This window comes from Artibeus jamaicensis, unplaced genomic scaffold (assembly GCF_021234435.1).
Source record: "Artibeus jamaicensis isolate MK-2021 breed Jamaican fruit bat unplaced genomic scaffold, CSHL_Jam_final contig_332, whole genome shotgun sequence".
Lineage (NCBI taxonomy): Eukaryota > Metazoa > Chordata > Mammalia > Chiroptera > Phyllostomidae > Artibeus > Artibeus jamaicensis.
The window spans coordinates 13,845,426-13,864,875 of record NW_026521788.1 but is presented as its reverse complement, the minus strand read 5'-3'; the positions used below and the strand labels follow the sequence as shown (position 1 = coordinate 13,864,875).

The 19,450-nt window shown below is 43.3% G+C and overlaps 1 protein-coding gene across 5 annotated transcripts in view; it reads left to right on the top strand.

Annotated features, from left to right (window-relative positions):
* Positions 1–2,103: 2,103 nt before the first annotated feature.
* Positions 2,104–19,450, top strand: part of ANK3 (ankyrin 3) — a 326,106-nt gene continuing 308,759 nt past the window's right edge. For 4 of the 5 annotated variants that reach the window (XM_053663868.1, XM_053663866.1, XM_053663867.1 and 1 more), the window contains exon 1: positions 2,145–2,273. In XM_053663868.1, coding sequence (XP_053519843.1) covers positions 2,160–2,273 — 114 coding nt within the window. In that variant the 5' untranslated portion in view covers positions 2,145–2,159. Of the gene's footprint in view, positions 2,274–19,450 lie in introns of all 5 variants that reach the window. The other variant, XM_053663869.1, reaches the window with a different exon arrangement.

The window sequence follows — 19,450 nt, the reverse complement described above, 5'->3', positions numbered from 1 at the left end:
CTTCGCCAGCCTCAGAGGGACCGGGACCAGTTAGGTAACTTGATCAAGCATAGTTACAGGTACATTTTTAAGCGTCATTAGTGTCTATGAAGGGAGGGAAAAAGAAGCCCAGTGCCAGTGGGAAACGAGCCAGTTTCTGAGCTGGCTGCCCTCTTCAAGTCGCTGAAAATAAGGAAGGAAATTGTATGACTATTCCTCAAAAGTACAGGATGATTTTATGTAAAAAGAAAGCACACCAAACTTCTAATATTCATTCTTTTCTCTACCCCATCTATTATTCTTACAGTAAAAATCCTGGTTAAAAAAAAACAAACTTACTTTTACTGTGAAGGTCCCAATATGGTTTATTGCTGTTGGATCCCAGTTACACTTAGTTGCACTCCTTCACTCTCCTGTCCTGTGTGCCCAACAGTGGTTTCATAGGCAATGGAGAACTGTTCTGGAGCACTTCCTTCCCGAAGAGAGTCTCTCTAGGGAAGTAAGTACAGGGGCACCAGTACGCACAGTAGGCCCTCAGGAACTGTTTGACCAGAGTGGTTTTCAGTTGAGCCCCAAAAGGAGTGTGCAGTCCACTTGCAGGAGGACCGCAAAAGCCATGGTCCCCATACCTTTCCCCTTCCATCCCCTGTCACTGCCTGGCAGAGATGGCGAAGCACCTTAGGAGGGGAATCACCTTCCAGGTCAGAAATGCAGTATGCAGCAGTTTGCAGGAACTCACACAAGGGCTCTTTGGGACGCAGGTGAACAGCAGCTCCAGAGAACCCCACCACATCCTCACGCAACGCCTTTGGGCTTTTTGCTGTGGCCTTTCACACGCTTTATTCATCAGTCCTGCAAAGTTACGTGCACTGATCCCCAAAGTTCTGGACTTTGGGTACCGGAAGCACACACACTACATCTTTTCAGCAGAGCATCATCTTGTTTTATTCCGCTTCTTTTCTCAATGAATGTGGGGTTCCTTACCAGGGCCCAAATGTTTTCTATCCGGTCTGCTATTTCAGCCATTTCTTGCTAAAGCTGCGGAACACTGTGTGTGTGTGTTTGCATGTGTGTAAGTAATCCCTGACTTATTAAATTTCTTCCAGTGTGTGCACCCTAGCAGAAGATACCCCAGCAGGCCTTGTGCAATGCTGCTGCTTCACTTCACATCATGAATATTCAGAGGCTGCAGTCATTGAGGACTCAGGTGGCAAAAATAGTAAGGTGATTGAAGCAAATCCTGACTCGAAAGTCAATCTATGTTGGCTTCTGTGACTCAGAAACCATGATGACAGCCCAGAGGCCCCGATCTCTGACCCTCAGTTCACATGAGAGAAGAGTCCTGGGGACTCCTGTGAATCAGGCATCTGTTCCATACACCGACATGCTCATGTCTTTCTGTATGATGCGTTGTAATCAGCATGCTGTTTTGAAAAGACAACAGGCCCTTCTGTAATCCTCTCCCACAAAATGCATTTGGGCTGACAGTTCAGCATAAAGCCCGTGCTGCGGACACCAGCAATGCATGCATTGTTTTCCTTGTATTTCAGTTAGGATCGCCATAGCAGAATTTAGTGTATTTTGTGAAATCTTATTTTATACATTTTGTCACCATCAGCAGTTCAGCTAAAGTAGGAACTGCTCCATTCTGTTGCGGGTTAAATCATGCTCTGTGCAGACCTAGTGGTGATGCATAAATTGCAGCCCTGTCTTTTTTCCCTAGGATTCTAAAATAGGTTTTCAGAATTAGTGCTGGATTTTTGCTCCTGCATGTGTGGTGACTCTTGATTTTTTTTCCTCCGGAGAAGCATCCTTTGCAGCATTCCCCCTTCTGAGGAATCACTTAGACACTTCCAGCTGGTGGCTGGGGATACAGCCATAATACAGCCTCCTCTGTCCCAGCTGCCTTTTTCACTACGGTAAATGCATTACAATGGCTGCACTCTTGTGTAAAGGTCCAGGTAGAGGAAGGTGTAGGATGAAGTCTGGAAACCATCATTCGGGTTTTTAAAAAGCTTCAGCTTCCACAGCATCTTTGCATTTTGAATGTCTTCCTGCTTCTAGTCCAAGGTTTCTCTCCAGTGATTGGAATGCTGCTGTAAGCCTGACTGGAGGTGCCCGAGGATATCACCTTTTACCAGGAAGCCCTGCGTGCTTGAGAGGATCTTTTTCAATGCATTATGGCTCATGCAGCTTCCCAATTAAAGAAAAACAGGGATTTAGAAATCAATGCTGAAGAAGAGACTGAGAAAAAGAGAAAACACCGCAAACGGTCCCGGGATCGGAAGAAAAAGGTAGCTATGTGTGCCAGAGCACAGCTCTAGCCTGGCTTCTTTTTGTTTTAATCTCTTCCCAGCATCTGTGAGAAGCAGTAAGGGCTGTTTCTATGCTGTGTAGAGTGTGAATTGGGTGTGTGAACGGGGAACAGATGATACGGTCCTATGGCCGACCACGGCCGGAGGACGGGCGAGGCAAGAGAAGATTGTACCCTTTGTGGGGGGTGATTGCAGTACTGATGCAGAAGGAGAGTGTGCTTTCACTCTACACAGGCACCGGCATGTTTCCATGGCAGAGAAAGGTGTGCAGGGGAGTTAAAAGTAGTTTCTGCTCAGCCCAGTCAAGGTTAAATGGACTGCGGTGACTGAGGCTTGAGGGACAGGCCAGCAAGCCAGGCTTTGTACTTCCTCGAGGTCTGTCTTTTGGAAAAAGAGCTTTTGTGCTAGAACTGTGTCACATGTGTGTGTTGCTCAGCCAGATCTGTGACCTTAAGGATGGAGCCGAAAAAGTCATTTCCTGCTTTGTGGGTTTTTTTTTCTTTTCCTTTCCTTTTGCCCCTTTTTCCTCTATGGTGCTTCTAGTTAAGTTGTGCAATGAAAATAAGCTGCTGGAAATAACTTTTTTGTTGTTAAATATAGCTGAAATCGTAGAGGCTTGTTTTTGTCTGCTGGGCAAGGGGATAAACTTGAAGGCAGGAATTCCCGAGACTCGGCAGAGCCTTGCACCCTTCGGCGCTGATGCCTTTAAATCAAAGCATAGGCATCGATCATCCTCTCCCATTATTCTAGTGCAGGGCAAAACCCAGGAATATTCTGGGTCAGAGGTGTTTGGTTACTCACTGAATGTTTGGGGCTGTGCCCTTAAATACGTACGCCTCCTGGGTGTCGACCCAGGAGAGAGGCCCCAAAACACTTTCCCCCCCATGGCAGTTAATAAAATCTGTTGAAAACTCTGTGATCCGAATACAGAAGTCAGGTCATAAACCATTTTTATGTCTCTTTGTGAGCATTCCCAGGAGAAAGATCATCTTCATTTGCTCTGAGCAGTGAAGCATGTGCTTTCTAAATGACATGCAAATTTCAGCCACCGCATGCCCCTCCCCTCCTCCTATACATACCCAGCTCCGCTTTAGAGGTGGGAATCTATAGAAGACGCCTGTGCCTTTTGTTACATGGCGGACTGTATGAGATTGAGTTTGGAGGGCTGCAGTGGCTTTGCTGTAAGATGTTAAATTTAGATACTTCCGTCTTCAGTATTCTTGTCAATAAACTTCTGGAATATATGTTCACAAAAGTACAAATGTAAGTTAGGAATTCTGTGTAGGCATATTTCAAAGCCTTGCACAGCAGAACTGTTATGAAATTGCTAAGTCTTGCTAGGTTCTGGTCTAATTGCATTGTATGAGGTTTGTCTGTGGGTGGGTCACTATTGATTGGTCCTCCCCACTCACCTATGTGTACCCTCACCATGATAAACTGGCTTCTAAGAGACATGGGGAAAGGTACGTGCATTTGTGTAAAGATACAGGTCATCTTGACTGTCGGCACTCTGAGAGCTGCGAGCTGAGCCAGGTTATGTACAGCAGTTTCCTACAGTAGCAATGACAGGCCTGCGGCCTCTGTGCCTGGGCCCCAGTTTGACTTGGAAGCAACTAGGACAAGAGTGAGGCAAACGGAGTTTCTGGGCTCACTGAGCTGGAGTGAATGCTTCGTAGGCCAAAAAGCTTTGTTATGAGTACAACGGAGTCTGTCCAATGTAAATCTCTTAGCAACCAGAGGGGAACATGGGGAAATATCAATATCACTGTTGTCAACGTGTGAGCAGATTTCAGGGTTTTGTCTCAGGACACTGAGAGTAGACCCAAAAGTGGCTCGCTGGATAGCACTCCCATAGCCGGTACACTTGTTAATTCTTAACACAGTATGAAATGTATATTCACTGTACAAGCTACTTGTATTAGAGAAGACTTGATATTCGTAGTCAGATAAACTATGGTATTTCGCGGACTACTTTTTATGCACAAAGTTAAGACTAAATTACTTGGAAGTTAGACCCAAGATTTCTTTCAATGGTGTAACATATATAATACTTATTCCCTGTAAAGTGAATTCTTTCAACGAGGAGTTTCTTTTTCCTACTTCTTCCTCGGATCCCAATTAAGACTTGTGGGCTACTTTGCTCCATATTATAGGCCTCATATCAACTGCAAAAGCTGCTTTTAAATATTTTGTGTGCTATTATGGGGATAGGTCCTCTTGCTCGTGTGCATAAATTTCTTCTAGGATGTTTTTTTTTTAAAGCTATGCCATTTTTTTAAAAGATTTTATTTGTTTATCTTTAGAGGGGAAGGGAAGGAGAAAGGGAGAGAAACATCAATGTATGGTTGTCTGTCGTGCATCCCCTGCTGGGAACTGGCCTGCAGGGAACCGGCCTGCAACCCAGGCATATGCCCTGACTGGGAATCAAACTGCGATTGTTTGGTTTGCAGGCCCGCACTCAATCCACTGAGCTACACCAGCCAGGGTCTTCTAGGATCTTTTAATTACAGGAAAAAACTTACAGGGTATCTAATTTATAAAAGAAATTTGCTTCACGGTCCCCTGCAATTCAGGTTTGATAAGGCCAAGATGAAACTTTCTTGATTGTAGCTACATGACACAGCATCATACAGCAGGGGTGTTACTAAGGGTTATGATCAAACTACAATATGTGTGTAAAATTAACACTGAATCCACATTTCAGAAGGTTTTTAAAAACCCAGTAAATTACACACATGGTCTGTGGTGCATATTGATAGCTATGAATAAGTGATTACCAGTCCAAAAAAGTAGGGAACTTGTAGAAATTTATACTGAGTTGAATTTTAATGATGACGTGTTTTTTATTCTTGGCACAACTTTAGTGTCAAGTAAAAGGAGATCTTCCTATTTGTGAAAAAGAAATGTATGTATATGAATGAGCACTTAACATTTTATCACCAATTATTCTGGTTTAAAGGCAAAAAAAGTTTCAGTGAGTGTCTAGCTTAGAAGTTTCTACCTACTGCATTTACAGGCCTCCCTTGCCCACACTTTCCATTGCTCTCCTTTGTTCCTGGTGTATTTTTTCCCTTTCCTTCTCCTTTGCCGACGGGCTACTTAGGTCTGCAGTAAGTGGGAAGCCAACACAAGTTAGGCGGGTGCCTTTGATGTGGTTAAATGACCCCTGCCCTCTCTAAGCAACTTGCGGAGAGGGAGTCTTTAGTTATCTCCCTGCACCCAGCTGGGTCCCATTCTACGGTGGTGGCCGGGGGTGGCCCAAGCTGCCGTGGACCCGTGAGGGTGCGAAGTCATGTTCTTCAGGGCCCGCATGCGCCTTGTCACCTCAGCTCCTGGTGCCGTGTTACCTACCTGTTCTGCCCTCTTTAGAGAAACCAAAGTATGTTTCAGTAGTGAGGAGTTTTAGGATAACTGACCCCAGTTTGTTCTGTCCATTTTTGTTATGTGTGCATGTAGCCTCGTATGTATTTATTATGTCCTGACAAAAAAATGTTTGAGGCGACCTTAGGAAATTTATACTAAACAAGGAAACTTGATGGCGTGCCCCTTTCCACATACGCGTATATGACTGACACAGGGATGTCCTGCAATAAAATAACAATTCTGTGATTGATGCCAAAGTCATACAACTATGCAGGGACAGAGCAGGAATGAATATTCATTGTTTCGTTTCTCAACAAATACTTATACTGAGCAACTTCCGTGGGTCAGCGTTGCATTGTTGGAGACACAGTCGAACAAGGCCCAGTGGTAACAGCACAGTAGCTCCCAGCCGAGGAGGGAGAAGGGTAAGTGCACCATTAAACACCCTACATAAAGCATGAGAGGGGGCCATAGGAACCCACAGAAAGACCCCCCCCAGTTAACTCATATGGGCTCAGAGGGGGTTTTTAGCAAAGCCGAGCCCTAGAAAAGGAGTAGACAAGATAGACAAGCCAAAGCACAGGGATCCCAATTTTAAAAAATTTTTTATTGTCATTCGGTTTCAGTTGTCCTGCTCTTCTCGCCATGGCTCTCCCCTGCCCTGCCCACCCTCTGCTCCCACAGACAGTCCCCAGCCAGTTGTCCATAAAAAGTGATGAAAGTAGAGGGAACATCAGTGTGTGGGAAGCAAACATGGTTGTGGAGTACCTTGAGCCAGGGGGCATGAGTGTATGGGGGGAAAATGGGTGAAGAGCGGTCAGGGGCCGGTCATTCTACAGGGTAGGGAACATCCCCCTGAAATGAGGGCGCGGCCAGAGCTGACCCAGTGGTGGTGGTAGGGAGAGGAGATCGGTAGCTTTACGGTTTAGAACCATCACTCAAGCATCAGTGCGGGGGTCCGAACCAGGCAAAGACTCCGCCAGTGGAGAGGGGATGGTGCATACGAGGGATACTGAGGGGAGGACTCAGCGGAACTTGGCAGTGGATTGTGCGTAGGGTGTGAGTGGGAGCGATCAGATTCTAGTGTGACTGCCAAACGCCTGGCTTGAAGGGGGAGATGGAGAATTATATTTCCTAGATTCATGACTTATCTCCCCGGACACTTAAGATACATCAGGTAGGATTGTAAACTGCTTTGCAGGTGGACGCCTGTGTATTCTTCACAACAGCCCTACAAAGAAAGTGTGTTGATTATCCCCATTTTACAGATAAGGGAACTGAAGCATAAGCCTTTAAGCTAGTCCCTCCAAGTTCCACAGCAGTCAGCGATGGAGTTGATATTTCTGTTTCAGTACTTTCATTCTCTAGCTTGTGGCCTTAACTGCTGTACTGCTATTCAGTGTATGTAGCTAAAGTTTTCACAGCTATAATCAAAGGGGACTAGATAGTCTTCTAGACACACAGAGACTGAAAAAAACAGGCTACGTCCCAGTAACCCAGTATAGTAATGTGTCTGCCTTTCTTACCCTCTTCAATACATTTTAATGTTTAACCTTAAGAATGTCTTTTTTTTTAATTTTGGAGAATGAAATATAAATTACCAATGCCAGGACTTCAAATCCTCAGAGAAACGTGACTGTAATAACAACACACCAGTGTCACCTGCTTGCCGTATGCCAGCGATGGGCTCAGGGAGTCCCATGAATCAAACTAGTTTTTTCTCACAACTTCTCTGTGAGGCAGGGGTTATTTTCATTGCTAAAAGCAAGGCTTAAAGAGAATAAATACCTTGTCTGAGGTCATATAGCTAATAAGTAGTGGACTCTTAAACTTGGGTCATGGACTTTGGAATCTGTGCTTAACCACTGGGTTTATTGTAGTGAAACTTGAGCAGTCTCTTTTAAGATCAGAGCATTCGAAGGATTTTCTAATAGATTTCAGGAGATGTGAACTACTGAGTATCATCTCTTGCTAGGGGATATTAGTGCTTCCTGACGTTTTATAGACTTTCCCCAGGCCTCCTCACCTAGGTGTCTGTGGCACCCGTGGAGAAAGATGCCAGGCAGGGTGAGGTTTCATACTTGAGCAGCTGGACTTTGGGGGGAGAGGATTCACATGAGATAAAGGGAACCTACTGGTTCCTGCTCTGCCAAGCACATAGAGAAACAGGGCTCCCTAGAGATCTGGAGTCTATCAGCATCCTTGATATTCTACACTGCAGTTATGTGTTTACATGAATGTCTCATCCAAGAGACTGTGAGCTTCTTGAGGTAGAGGTGGTATTGTAATTACCTACTACTGAACTGGGGCTTGCAGAATAGGTAGGTGGGTGAGAGGGTAGGTGGTAGAAGAGGGAGAGAATGGATGGGCGGACAGATGGATGGACAAGTGGATGGATGGATGGATGGATGGATGGATGTGAGAGGCAACATAATGTAATGATAACCAGCATAGAATATAGAGTATGACTGTGTGAGTTCAGGTGCTGGTACTGTCACTTAGCAGGTCTGACCTTGAGGAAGTTATTTAACCTCTTAGCACCCCAGTCTTTTCACCTGCAAAATGAATATAATAGCATCTAGTTAGCCACAAGGTCGTAATGAGATTTCAGTGAGGTAAGATGAGTACAGTGCTTGGCACAAGTAGGAGTCATACAGTGGCGATTGTTGCAGTTGTTGATGTTCACAACGAACAGAGCAATGGGCAGAAGAATGAATGGGCTGTTTCCGACCTCCGGCTTCAGGAGCGATGAAGTCAACTCACTGACACCTGGCCAGTAAGCTCCCTAGGGGTGCGTCCAGCTGCTGCCTCGTCCCTGCTCTTGCACCATTTGGAAGAGGAGGGACAGAAAAGGGCTTAGCTCACTCAGAGGAACAGTGGCAAACTTTGTCCTTTGCTGTTCCGTGATAGTCAGGTACAGGGAAGCAATTAGATAACACTTGTCAGCTGATTGGTTCTCTATACTCTGTTACTATAGTAGTATATTTTTACTCAATAAAATTATGTTTCCATTTTTTAAAAACTAATGCTTTCATGCTCTTGATCAATTACCATTAAAATCAGTGCAAGATCTTATTAGGTATAAATTTTATATTCATTAATGTCTGAGTATGGTATTTTCAAATTTTGTGTTGTTTTTGCCATTGGTGACATATCATAGCAAATGAACTGTTTTTTCATTACTCTTCAGGCCCGTGATCTTTTCTGTCTCTGAATTTTCCTCTCACAAAATGATACTGTGTGTGTGTGTGTGTGTGTGTGTGTGTGTGTGTGTGTGTGTGTGTGTGTTTTATTGAATCTCAATAGGGAACAATGTTACCTTTTCCTGGTCATGCTTAAAAAAGATTTGGCAGTTCTTTACTTTTCCTAGTTATAGTACTAGAAAAGTTTACCTTAATCATTTCATTTACCTGCACCTATTCGCTTCATGACAATGTATTGTGCACCTTCATTGCACCCGTCCTGGGACTGGTAATATAAAGGATGGGACCCGTGGGCCCATCTACCTGCGCTCTTGTGGATTCTGCTTATACTACTCTGCATAGTGAGGGAAGGATGGACTGAAGAAAGCAATGAAAAAATGTTGGCGGGCCTCCTCTTTGCCTTTTGTACTCCTCGTCTTATTTGCATTTATGCGAACACCATGCTATCGTGTCACCCACATGCATAGAAGCATTTGCCCAAGTTTAAGTTTGTTATGTAACTTGCCTAAGTCACAGAAATGTTTGGGCTTAGAACCAAGGTCTCTGTAGTTTGAAGTCCTTTGCTTGGGTCACCAGCACCTCTACAGGACAGGTTTTTAAAGGCAGGATCTTATGAATAGACATCTGTGGTGAGTTACTATTTCAAGAGAAGAATTATCACTTTTGGAAAGCTAAAAGTTAAATTATTTAGTAATGGAAGTGTTTTTAACAATCATTTCAATTTAACGGCAAAATCTAAACACTGTATAAATCACTAAAGTTAGTGTAGTTTTACATTTGAAATAATTTTTCAAAGGAATCTAGTCGCCGAAACAAAAACTAGAATTGTTAGCTTAGATCTATTGATTGGCATATAGGCTAAATTTTGAAGGAGGACATCTAAATACAATGTTACTCTTTCAATTGCATGATCCAAATATTGATCCAAAGAAATATTTGTATAGAAAGGTAACACTCGAAAACAAGCCGTCTACTATAGTTTTACACAAACTGATGTTTCCAATTTGTATAAACTAAAAGAAGAGTTGAAAGCAATAAAAATCAGCTGTGAATCTTTGACATATAGTTTAGGTCTTCCTGGAGCTTGTCCCATTCAGTCAACGTCATGCATGTCCTGGGCCATGCAATGCAATGGCTCATCACTGTCAAATATGGCAGCCACTTGTACAAAGTGTAGATTTCTATTTAGATTTAGGTGTTTCTAGTAAGTTATTTCTCAGCCATAGGTGACCTTCTACTCATTGAAATCATATCACCAGTTCTGTTTGAATTTCGAGAAAGCCCATTTAAGGGGGTAGAATAGAGACTAGCGCGTGTATCTCCCAGGCCTCTATCTTCCCTTTTTGGCAGAGCAGAGTCCAGCTGGCAGCCTCGCCACATGAGAAGGGTACATGACTGTGTGGAAAAGAACGGTGAGAGGCCTTGGCTGGAAGGGGTTGGAAGGCAGGAAGTTCAAGATTTTCCAGCAACTGGAAGCCAGGGACTAAAAAACCTTGTAATGTCCACAGTATGAACAGCATTATTTTATCCTAATGAAATAGTTTTCTAAGCTCTCTATACAATTGAAAAGGGTATAGAAACGTGGCAACTTTTGTTTAGCAGAGGAGTAAAACCATTAATAAAAACAGACACAAAAAAAGGACAGTGGGTCCTCAAATAACGTTTTGTTGTGATATTGATGGGGTGTCATAGGAACTTAACTCTTGTTTATATCAATTAGCCTATCGTAAAATTGGTTTCCTGATATGTTGATTCACTTAAAGTTTTTCCCTATCAATGACATTGAGTGAGTGTGGTCACGGTGGTGGAACAATGGGTTTTGGGCCTGGATGGGCATTCATATTGCAGCTACCATTTAATAGCTTTCAGCCTCAGTTTCCACATCAGTCGAGTGGGAACATTAATCCTTTAGTTGTGTACATATTTCAAGGAGTAGAAATACTATAAAGGCATAAAGGGAGTACTTTGCAAGGGCTTCCAGCCTTCCTTCCTCATCATAGGGGCTATCAGATGTAATCAAGTAACTAGCCAACAAGGAGGTAGAGAAAACAAAGGAGTGCTGTTCAGAACTTTTACACCCAGCGAGCAGATCATTCGGTGCAATTTTACTACCAGACCAGCATCCTCACACAGCCCACTGAGCCTGGCCGTTCAGCTCTTTGCAAACTTTTTCCACTACCCCTCGGGGAGTTAAATCTGACATTTTGAGAAACACTCTTGAAGACTCATATGTTAAATACATTTTCCATTCATTATTAACACTTATTAATTAGCTTCTCTCAGTAGTTAAATGATAGCCTAGGTAGATGTTAGAGAAAGTTGAAGAACCATATGTACATATACAAGGAGTATCAAATCATTTTTAAACTATTTGCAGATTGGGACATAAACATTGAGATATATATAGGGGGGAAAGTACCTTCTTGGGCTGAATGAAACAATCTTTATAGTTGTTATATTGTTGGGGGAAAAACACAAAATATTACCTGTATATAATGTCTACAGGATATGTACATTTATTGTCACCAACTAATTGATCACCTTTCCCAGGTGGCATGACCACTAGAGAGGTCGTGTTACAGTTTCGGGGTAGGTGGGCACCAAGGGAACAGTGAATAATCTGACCAATACAGAGTTACCACACTGATACCTGGTTTCAGAAGCCAGCGTGGTCTGTCGACTGCCTCCTTTAACCAGCACATTCCCTTCTCCTGACTTCCTCGGACTGCCACTTGTGACGGCCTCTACAATTTCCCATCAGACACAGCAAGTTACCCTGGCCCAGACCCAACTGCCCACTCTGATAACTGCCCCTTAGAGTTACTGGTGTGTTTCAACACTCCTGTCCAACCGAAACCAAGTAGAAAGGCAGAATCTGAGACCTGGACATCTCTCCTTCAACGTTTTTAATACAGCGTCTGTGATTTTTCACTTTTTAAAGGAGAACAGTCCAGCAAGGTACCCAACAGCAAAAAATATGTGGGGCAGAATTTACCCTTGCTCTATTGAACTGAAATCCATTGAGAAACTAGAGTGAGCCAGGCATTCTACCGAGTGCTTTAAGTAAATTATTGTATTGACTCTCCATGCACGGGTGGTATTATCCCAGTTCTCTATGAGGGAAGCCGTACTCTGGAAGCTTCAGCAAGCCCAAGGTTGCACAGTGGTCATAAGCGCAAGGCTGGAGTGAAGACCTGGTCACTCTGATTCCAGGCCCTGAGTTCATTCCTCTGCTCACCCTTTACCCCTTGGTCCCCACCCGACCGCATCTCGTCCAGGCCACCACTGAAAGCACCGCTTCCACAGAACACAGGACTCTGTGCGATGACTCTTCCCTGGGCCTCAGAACACCATGCTGGGGTTTCTGCCCCTAGAAAACTCCTAAAATAATCTTTGAGATTTCTCTCTTCGCTGCCACAAGAACAGTATGCAGTGGGGCATGGATGGTAGGAGGGCGATAGTGCTGGATATAAGAAGTAAGTGCACTTCAGGACACTTTTGCTTCACATGTTTACTTGAAATGCATCCCGCCTTAACAGGGTCATAATCATCGTGATGGTAAAGAAATGTGTACATAATTTAATCCCAAAATGTTTGTATTCTTTGAAGATAAGCAGTGATATTTTGTGTTGTCTGATTTCTTGGTTTTTGAAATAAGGATATTCTCACATGTTGGCTGATGCCTTCCATTTTATGTTTGTCATTTTTATAAGGAAACTGGAAAAAGCTGATTTTATTAAATAACTCACTGAGGGCCTCAAAACATTCTAATCTTCAGAGTCTAGATTTGATATTAAAATACAGTTTGTAGAAAGGTAAGAAATTAACACCAGTATCAGAAAGCTTTTTCAGCTGATGACATAGACAAAAATGTTAAAATTCTTTTGTCATCGTCAGGGTAGGAAAGATCTCTTAAGCCTTATAAAATAAAATACTCTTTTTCCCTCTTGGTAATAAGAACAATGAGTAAAAAATTTTAATTTGGGGACAGGAGTTGGCAAAAATTGGAGTCTCAGTTTGAATCAATAGGAAATCTGCTAGCAAATGTTAGGTTTCATTTACAATAAAATAATTGGTAGGTGCCAAAGGCTCTTATCTCAATTAATATTTAAATGAACCCTCTGAGTTGGTTTTCTTCTCATTTTGCAGATGATAATGCTAAGGCTTAGAATTTGAATGTATCAGTGACGGCTAAAACACTGGCAGAGTTTGAACCCATGGCTCTCAAAACGTGGGCTCCTCCCTCACACCCTCCCCATTTTACTCTTCTGCTTCCAGGTGATTTACTGGTCACCTAAGATTCTCGCATTTAGAGAGGATTTCACCTTTCATTTTTCATTGTTTTCTGATCCGTTTTTAAATCATTTTTATGCTGCTCTTCATTACCAATGTTATTGTTCATTTGTTTTATATGATAAATACTCCATAAGAAGTGCTTTTTTAAATAATGATGCATGACTTAAGCTTTATATTTTTTGCCTTCAAGTGGTACATGGGGACATTGAGTATTATTGCAAAGCACAGAGCAATTTTGAGTCAGGTACAAAAAGATCATAATTGGCTTTGGCACAGTGGATGTACAGTAGCCTGGGGAAGCAACATTTACTGAAGCTGTAACCTTGAACAATGCATTTTGTTTCCTATTAGTAAATCCCCAAAATGTCCAGTCTCATAATTTCTGGCCACATCCTTGCTCCCTGGCTGGTTAGGAGTAAAGAAGACAGGATGTGCCAGAAGGTTCTGAGGTCACTGAATCCCCACTCTGTCCCCTGTGCCCTCCCTCCTCTGTCAGAACCTGCTGTCCCTCTGTGCAGTAACTTGGCCACTCTAACCTGATTCAAGAATATAGTGAGTATATTTACTTAGCTCTGTCAACACTCAAAATACATTTGCCTGCCCTTAAGTAACAGGAAGATAACCATACTGGTGTTGAAAAATGCTGACTGCAATTAATTTCTGTCTTTGAAGAATGGCCATTGTTAATGATCCCTGCGTCACTGTGACTTCTAAACTGGAGTCTTTCTTTGCCACCCCAGAATAAATGGTTTGATTGTACACATTTATTCCTTCCACATTTATTCCCAGATAGAATTAATGTGTTAATGCGGGGTAATTCAGGTATGTGAAATTCACAAATTGGCAAGGCAGCATGGCCTTCTCTTGCTCCAGTACCTGTGAATCAATATCCTGGTCTTCCTCTGAGTTTTTTATGGAAGAGCCTCATCTTCAGTGAGCCATTGCACGTTGATTTTACTCGTGTATTTCAGTGGATTTTCCATGGGATTAGATTAAAATAATTATATAGCCATCCATTTGGCATCTGATCAGCCTTACCTGTTTGTTGACTGGTGCATTAGTTAGGATTTCGTTTGCACGTCAGGAAGGGAGGGTGTTCGTAGGTGCACTTGGCATTCGGGCTTTGACCTGCTTTCCTGGAGCGTCACTGCAGCTTTAGCAGAACCTAAATTATTAATACGATCTGTGCTGTGCCTGCACAGAGAACTTAGTCCGCCCCCTTTTCACGTGCTGCTGGGGATCTCTGAAGTAATAGGAAGATGTATTTTTGCAGGCTCTGTGGAATGAGCGGATGGGCCTGGGCCTGAGCCGTGGAGTCTTGTCACTGCCAGGCTTTGCTGTGCAGGCTCAGGTTGGTAACTTACACACGCTGAGCTTCCGTGTCCTCATCTGTAATATCACACTTGGCAGAGGAAGGTTGCAAAGACAAAACTAAATCAAACGTGGAGTGTCCAGCACAGTGCGGTGATTCAGCAAATGTTATTAATTCCGCCTGCTTCCCCACTTCTTTCCTCTTCCCCTTGTTCATTTGGGAGAAATGAGAGTTTGTTTTATGCTCAGGATAGTTAGAGTTGTCAGTTAAAATGTGGAAAGTAAATTTGCTGAAGTTGTTTACCCATGGGGGTAAAATGTAAAAAAATAAAATATATGGGTGTACAAGGAGAAAATATATATTTATATACTACTTAATAATTATATGTGTGTGTGTGTGTGTGTGTGTGTGTGTGTGTTCATTCCAAATAGGATAGTTAAACCTAGAGCCAAATTCCTGGTCATTTCTATTAGGAAGAAGGCGGCCCGGGGTGGGAGTATGCTCGAGTCCTGTGGAGATGCAGGGATTTTCCCACGATCACTCAGTGCAGCTCTGGCCTGTTCAGAGCACCCCACCTCCCCGGAGAGCATCTCCGTGAAAGGTTTTCTAAACAGAGGGAAAACCAGTGCTTTCTTCCCTGGGGAGGTCTTACTAGAGACCTTTGCATTCCAGTAAAGGTCTCCCTCTGGCAGCTGCTCCTTGACTTTCAGAGTAAAATCCACTTGGAGGAAACTACTCAGCAAAATTCAGTTTCAGCGCCTCTCCCAGGAATCTTCAGAGGCCATCTCTGATATGTATTTCCCAGGAACAGTTAAAGGTGAACAGGCAAACCACAGACAGTTTTCCTTGCTAAATAGTATCGTCCAAGGAAGAACTTTTTTCAAGGCTTGTGACAGAACTAATACCTGCCGTGTCCTTTTGGTCCCTGCTTGATTCCTTGTGATATCCTAGGGCATCCATTCCCTTCCTTCCTCTCTCCACGTAAATAATTGATGTCCGTCGTAGGCACAGCATTCAACACAGGGAGGTGAAAGATCAGATACAGCACTGCTGTTACCACTTCGAAATACGTCCTTCCAGTGTTTTCCTCTATGTACTCCAACTAGTCTGCCCTCGCTGTCTTTCCCTTCTCTTCCCTTTCTTTCTCTTTCCTTCCTCTTCTGTTCTTTCCTTTCCTCCCAAATTAATGGTGAGGTAATAGTGGCGCCTCCTGTTTGGTAGCCTCATTTTTCCCACTGAACAATATAATACGAACATTTGTCCATACCAGTAGATATATTTTCACTTCAAAATCTGTGGTATTCTATAGCATGGATGGACAAAAATGCATCCAGTTGATCTTTTATTTTTGTATACTTAGTTGATTTCCATTTTTGTTATGAAAAGGTGGCACAAAGGACAGTGGGACATCGTCTTTTTCCTAAAGCACTGCATTCTCATCTCCCGCTCTCCTTATTTCTGGTGAGTCCTTCGCATAGCATCCCAGGTCTTCCATTACTGTGTGAGGACCAGCCTTTATTATACAGCCTCATTTATCACAAACCCACTGGATGGCCTTCGTTCTAGTCAGAATGACTCCACCTTCCCCCTTCCCAGACGCGCCCCTGTGTTCCCACATTTTTCTGGGTGCTGCTCTGCCTGCCTCCCCCGTCCCCCGTTCTGCCAGCTGCTGTGCCCACCTGCAGCCCCACCCGAGACACTGGTCTTCTCAGCGGAGGCAACTTCTCTCCCCCTGCCGTGACTATTTACAACTATGTGTGTATTTCTTAGGAAACTTAAGGTGCTGTGCATAGAATTGTAGTCCTTCGTACATGAAGACCTCTAGACGAAAAAGGGTGCAAGTCTCGATTCGGAATGTCGGCCAGGTCTGTAAGTTTGCCACTTCGTGCTGACCCAGGGGCCCGGACAGGCCTCCCAGCTCCAGTGGTTCCCTTGTGCTCCACCTGGATGAGGCCCTCAGTCAATTCCTTCAAGCAGGATCACTCTGGATTTCTCAAGTGTCCTCTTCTAGGTGCCCTTGACACTGTCCTATTAAATGAGTAAGTGAGAGTAGCTACACAGCTCTCCGCTTTTTCACCAGGATGCACAAATCTATCTGAGATTCCTTTAGGACTGTGGCTGTCAGTGGCTAGAGAAGAGGCTGTGCTGTATGTCCCTGGGCCAGTGTGACCAGCCAGCCTGCTGGTCCAGGACTGAGGGGTCTCTCAGGATGCGGGACTTTTAAAGTCAGGACAGCCCTGCGCCTCTCCTCACGGGCATACTCAGATTGATGGAATATGTTGGGGGGTTGGAGCAAAGTGCAGGAGCAAGGGAGAAGTCCCCTCTGCCTCCCGCCTCCCAGACCCTCTCCACATTGCTTCCTTTGAGGTCTTGACTTCCATTCCTGATTACGCCATCACTCTTTTCTCTCTAGGAGTCCGCATTCATTGATTTCCAGTGTTATCGGTAGACGTTGTGTCTTCCTAAATGTTGTCCTCTCTCGATTAAGCACAGCAGAATCTTTCACAGGCCATGCCACAGCACAAAAGAAAAAGTACTACACAAAATGTAGCTTTGGGCAATAGTTTCTGTTTTCACCATATAGGGTCTCATCAAAGATGCAATTGCTTTCCTTTGCTTGTGGCTCTCTGGCTCTTTAACTCCCTGGATCATGTGTTTTACTCATATTTTTCTTTTGATTATTCCTGACATTAAATTTCGAAAGCTGTCTCCTCCTTCCATCTATGCCACCTGAGCCCAGGGAAGGACACGTCCACCTCCCACCAGTTTCAGCCCTGGAGAGGCCCCCAGCCTGGTCGCCACCTGCCACCAGGCAGTGGGGGACTGCACACAAACAGACTTAACGAACTTGACTACTTCCCAGCGGATTTCTCCTTTAGTTTGTCATGTTTCGTCAGCAGGAATTCACCGTTGTTTCATTAGGAAATGTTTTGATGGGGGCCACTACACAGCTACATAACTCAAATGTTATACGAACAAGAGGCCCACATTTTACTCAAATTATATGAGTGAGATAACACGCATGATTTCAAATTGTTTTACAATGAACACTGGGTGGAAAAATCCATTGATCCTGCCTCCATGTTCATACCAATTACTCAAATTACATTTAGTGTGTTAGTAATGACTTATATGGATTGCAGTTTAAAATATATGATTCAGCCCTGGCTGGTGTGGCTCAGTGGATTGAGTACCAGCTTGCAAACCAAAGGGTCTCTGGTCCAATTTCCAGTCAGAGCACATGACTGGGTTGCAGGCAGGGTCCCCAGTTGGGGATGCAACAGAGGCAACAACACATTGATGTTTCTCCCCCTCTCTTTCTTCCTCCTTTCCCTCTGTTTAAAAATAAATACAATAAAACCTTTAAAAAAATAAAATATATGACTCAATCGCTTCATTAGAATAAGTAAATGAATGCTTTTATTTTTAAAAACACTGTAGAATCTGAATTTGAAGCTACAGTACTTATGTAAAGGACAAATGCATCAGTTCTGAAGGGCAGAGTTGTGTGGAAAATTCCCAGAGAGTGTCTGGAGTCATGGACGTGGAATCTTCAAGGTGGAAGGGGCCTGCGAGGTCACCGAGCTGGGCCCTCTGCACATCCTCCCCTCCCTTGACAAGGGCTCTAGGAATTGCCCATCAGTCTCTGCTTATAAATGGCCTGTGCTTGGACGTGTCCTGCCTCTCAACATAGCCCACCCTGTTTCTGGACAGTCCTGATTGTGAGAATAGACTCTCCTATTTTGAGACTAAATCTAGCACCCATATGGCAGCTATTTGTGTGGATGAAAATAGTGCTGTGTTGGTGCTGCATCTCCTCTGCAAGCGAAATGCTCCTTGTTCCTTTAGCTGGTTTTCATAAGACACAGTAGCAAGGACCCTCTAATTCCTTCCTCAGCCATCAGGTGGGGTCCCGAATGACACAGAGTTTTGTGGGTGGATTGTCCAGCTCGTAATATATTGATATAGCACAGCCTATGCTATTGCCGCAGTTGGGGCCAGGGTCACAGCGATTTTAGGGACAAGGTGCTATTCAGTCTTTTTCATGGGAACTTTGTTTTACAAATGGATTTTATCCTTATTCTTTAACTTTTAGCTTTGTCTTTTACTTGGTATTGAAATACATACATTTCACTAGTTGGTAAATACATAGGAATACTTATAAACAGCAGCTAAGTATAGATGTATAAAGATGCAAAAACTTTGACCCCTTTAATACTTATCTTCTGTATTTTCCCTTGTAGTTTTTCCCATTATTTGCCCCTTATACTTAGAAGTTATTTTCTAAGTAATTATTTTCTAAGAAGTTACTTACTAAGTAATTCACAGCAGCTCAGGGTGCAAGGCGGGACCCACCCTGGACAGGGCCCCCTTCCCTCCCGGGGCTTGCAGCCCCGCCCACTCAGTCTAGGACGATGTAGACACAGGACTAGTCCTGAGCAATCTTACGTCCTGAATTCTTCTTTGTCTGTTTCTCTGTAGTTTCTGTCCATCCATTTTTGTTTTCATTTTTTCTTTATCACAAAAATATCCACTAGAATTCACTAGAGTAGATGGTACCACTTCAATATTAATTACATACCAGAGAGCCAACAAATTAGGTAGTGTGTTACACTTAATCAAAAGGTGATTTTTTAAAGATTAACCAATAGGTAAACAGTTGGCTTTTTAGAGATGAAATTTTATGGACTCAATCCCTAGAAATGAAAGCATGTGGAATTATTTTGGCAGGAAAATTAGCCAATAACAGCAACTTAAGAAGAACCAAATTCTGAAATATTTGTCGTGCAGTGAATAGGAAACATATTATTTTGAGTCAGCAACATTTCAGTTCAACAAATATTTATATGCCTTGTGGGTACAAAGAGAAATAAGACATGCTTCCAGTCCTTTTTTGAACTGATAGTTCAAGAAAGACAGACAAGTTTAAAAGAATTAAATAGTCCTACACAGTAAGTCCTTACTTAGTATCATCAACGGGT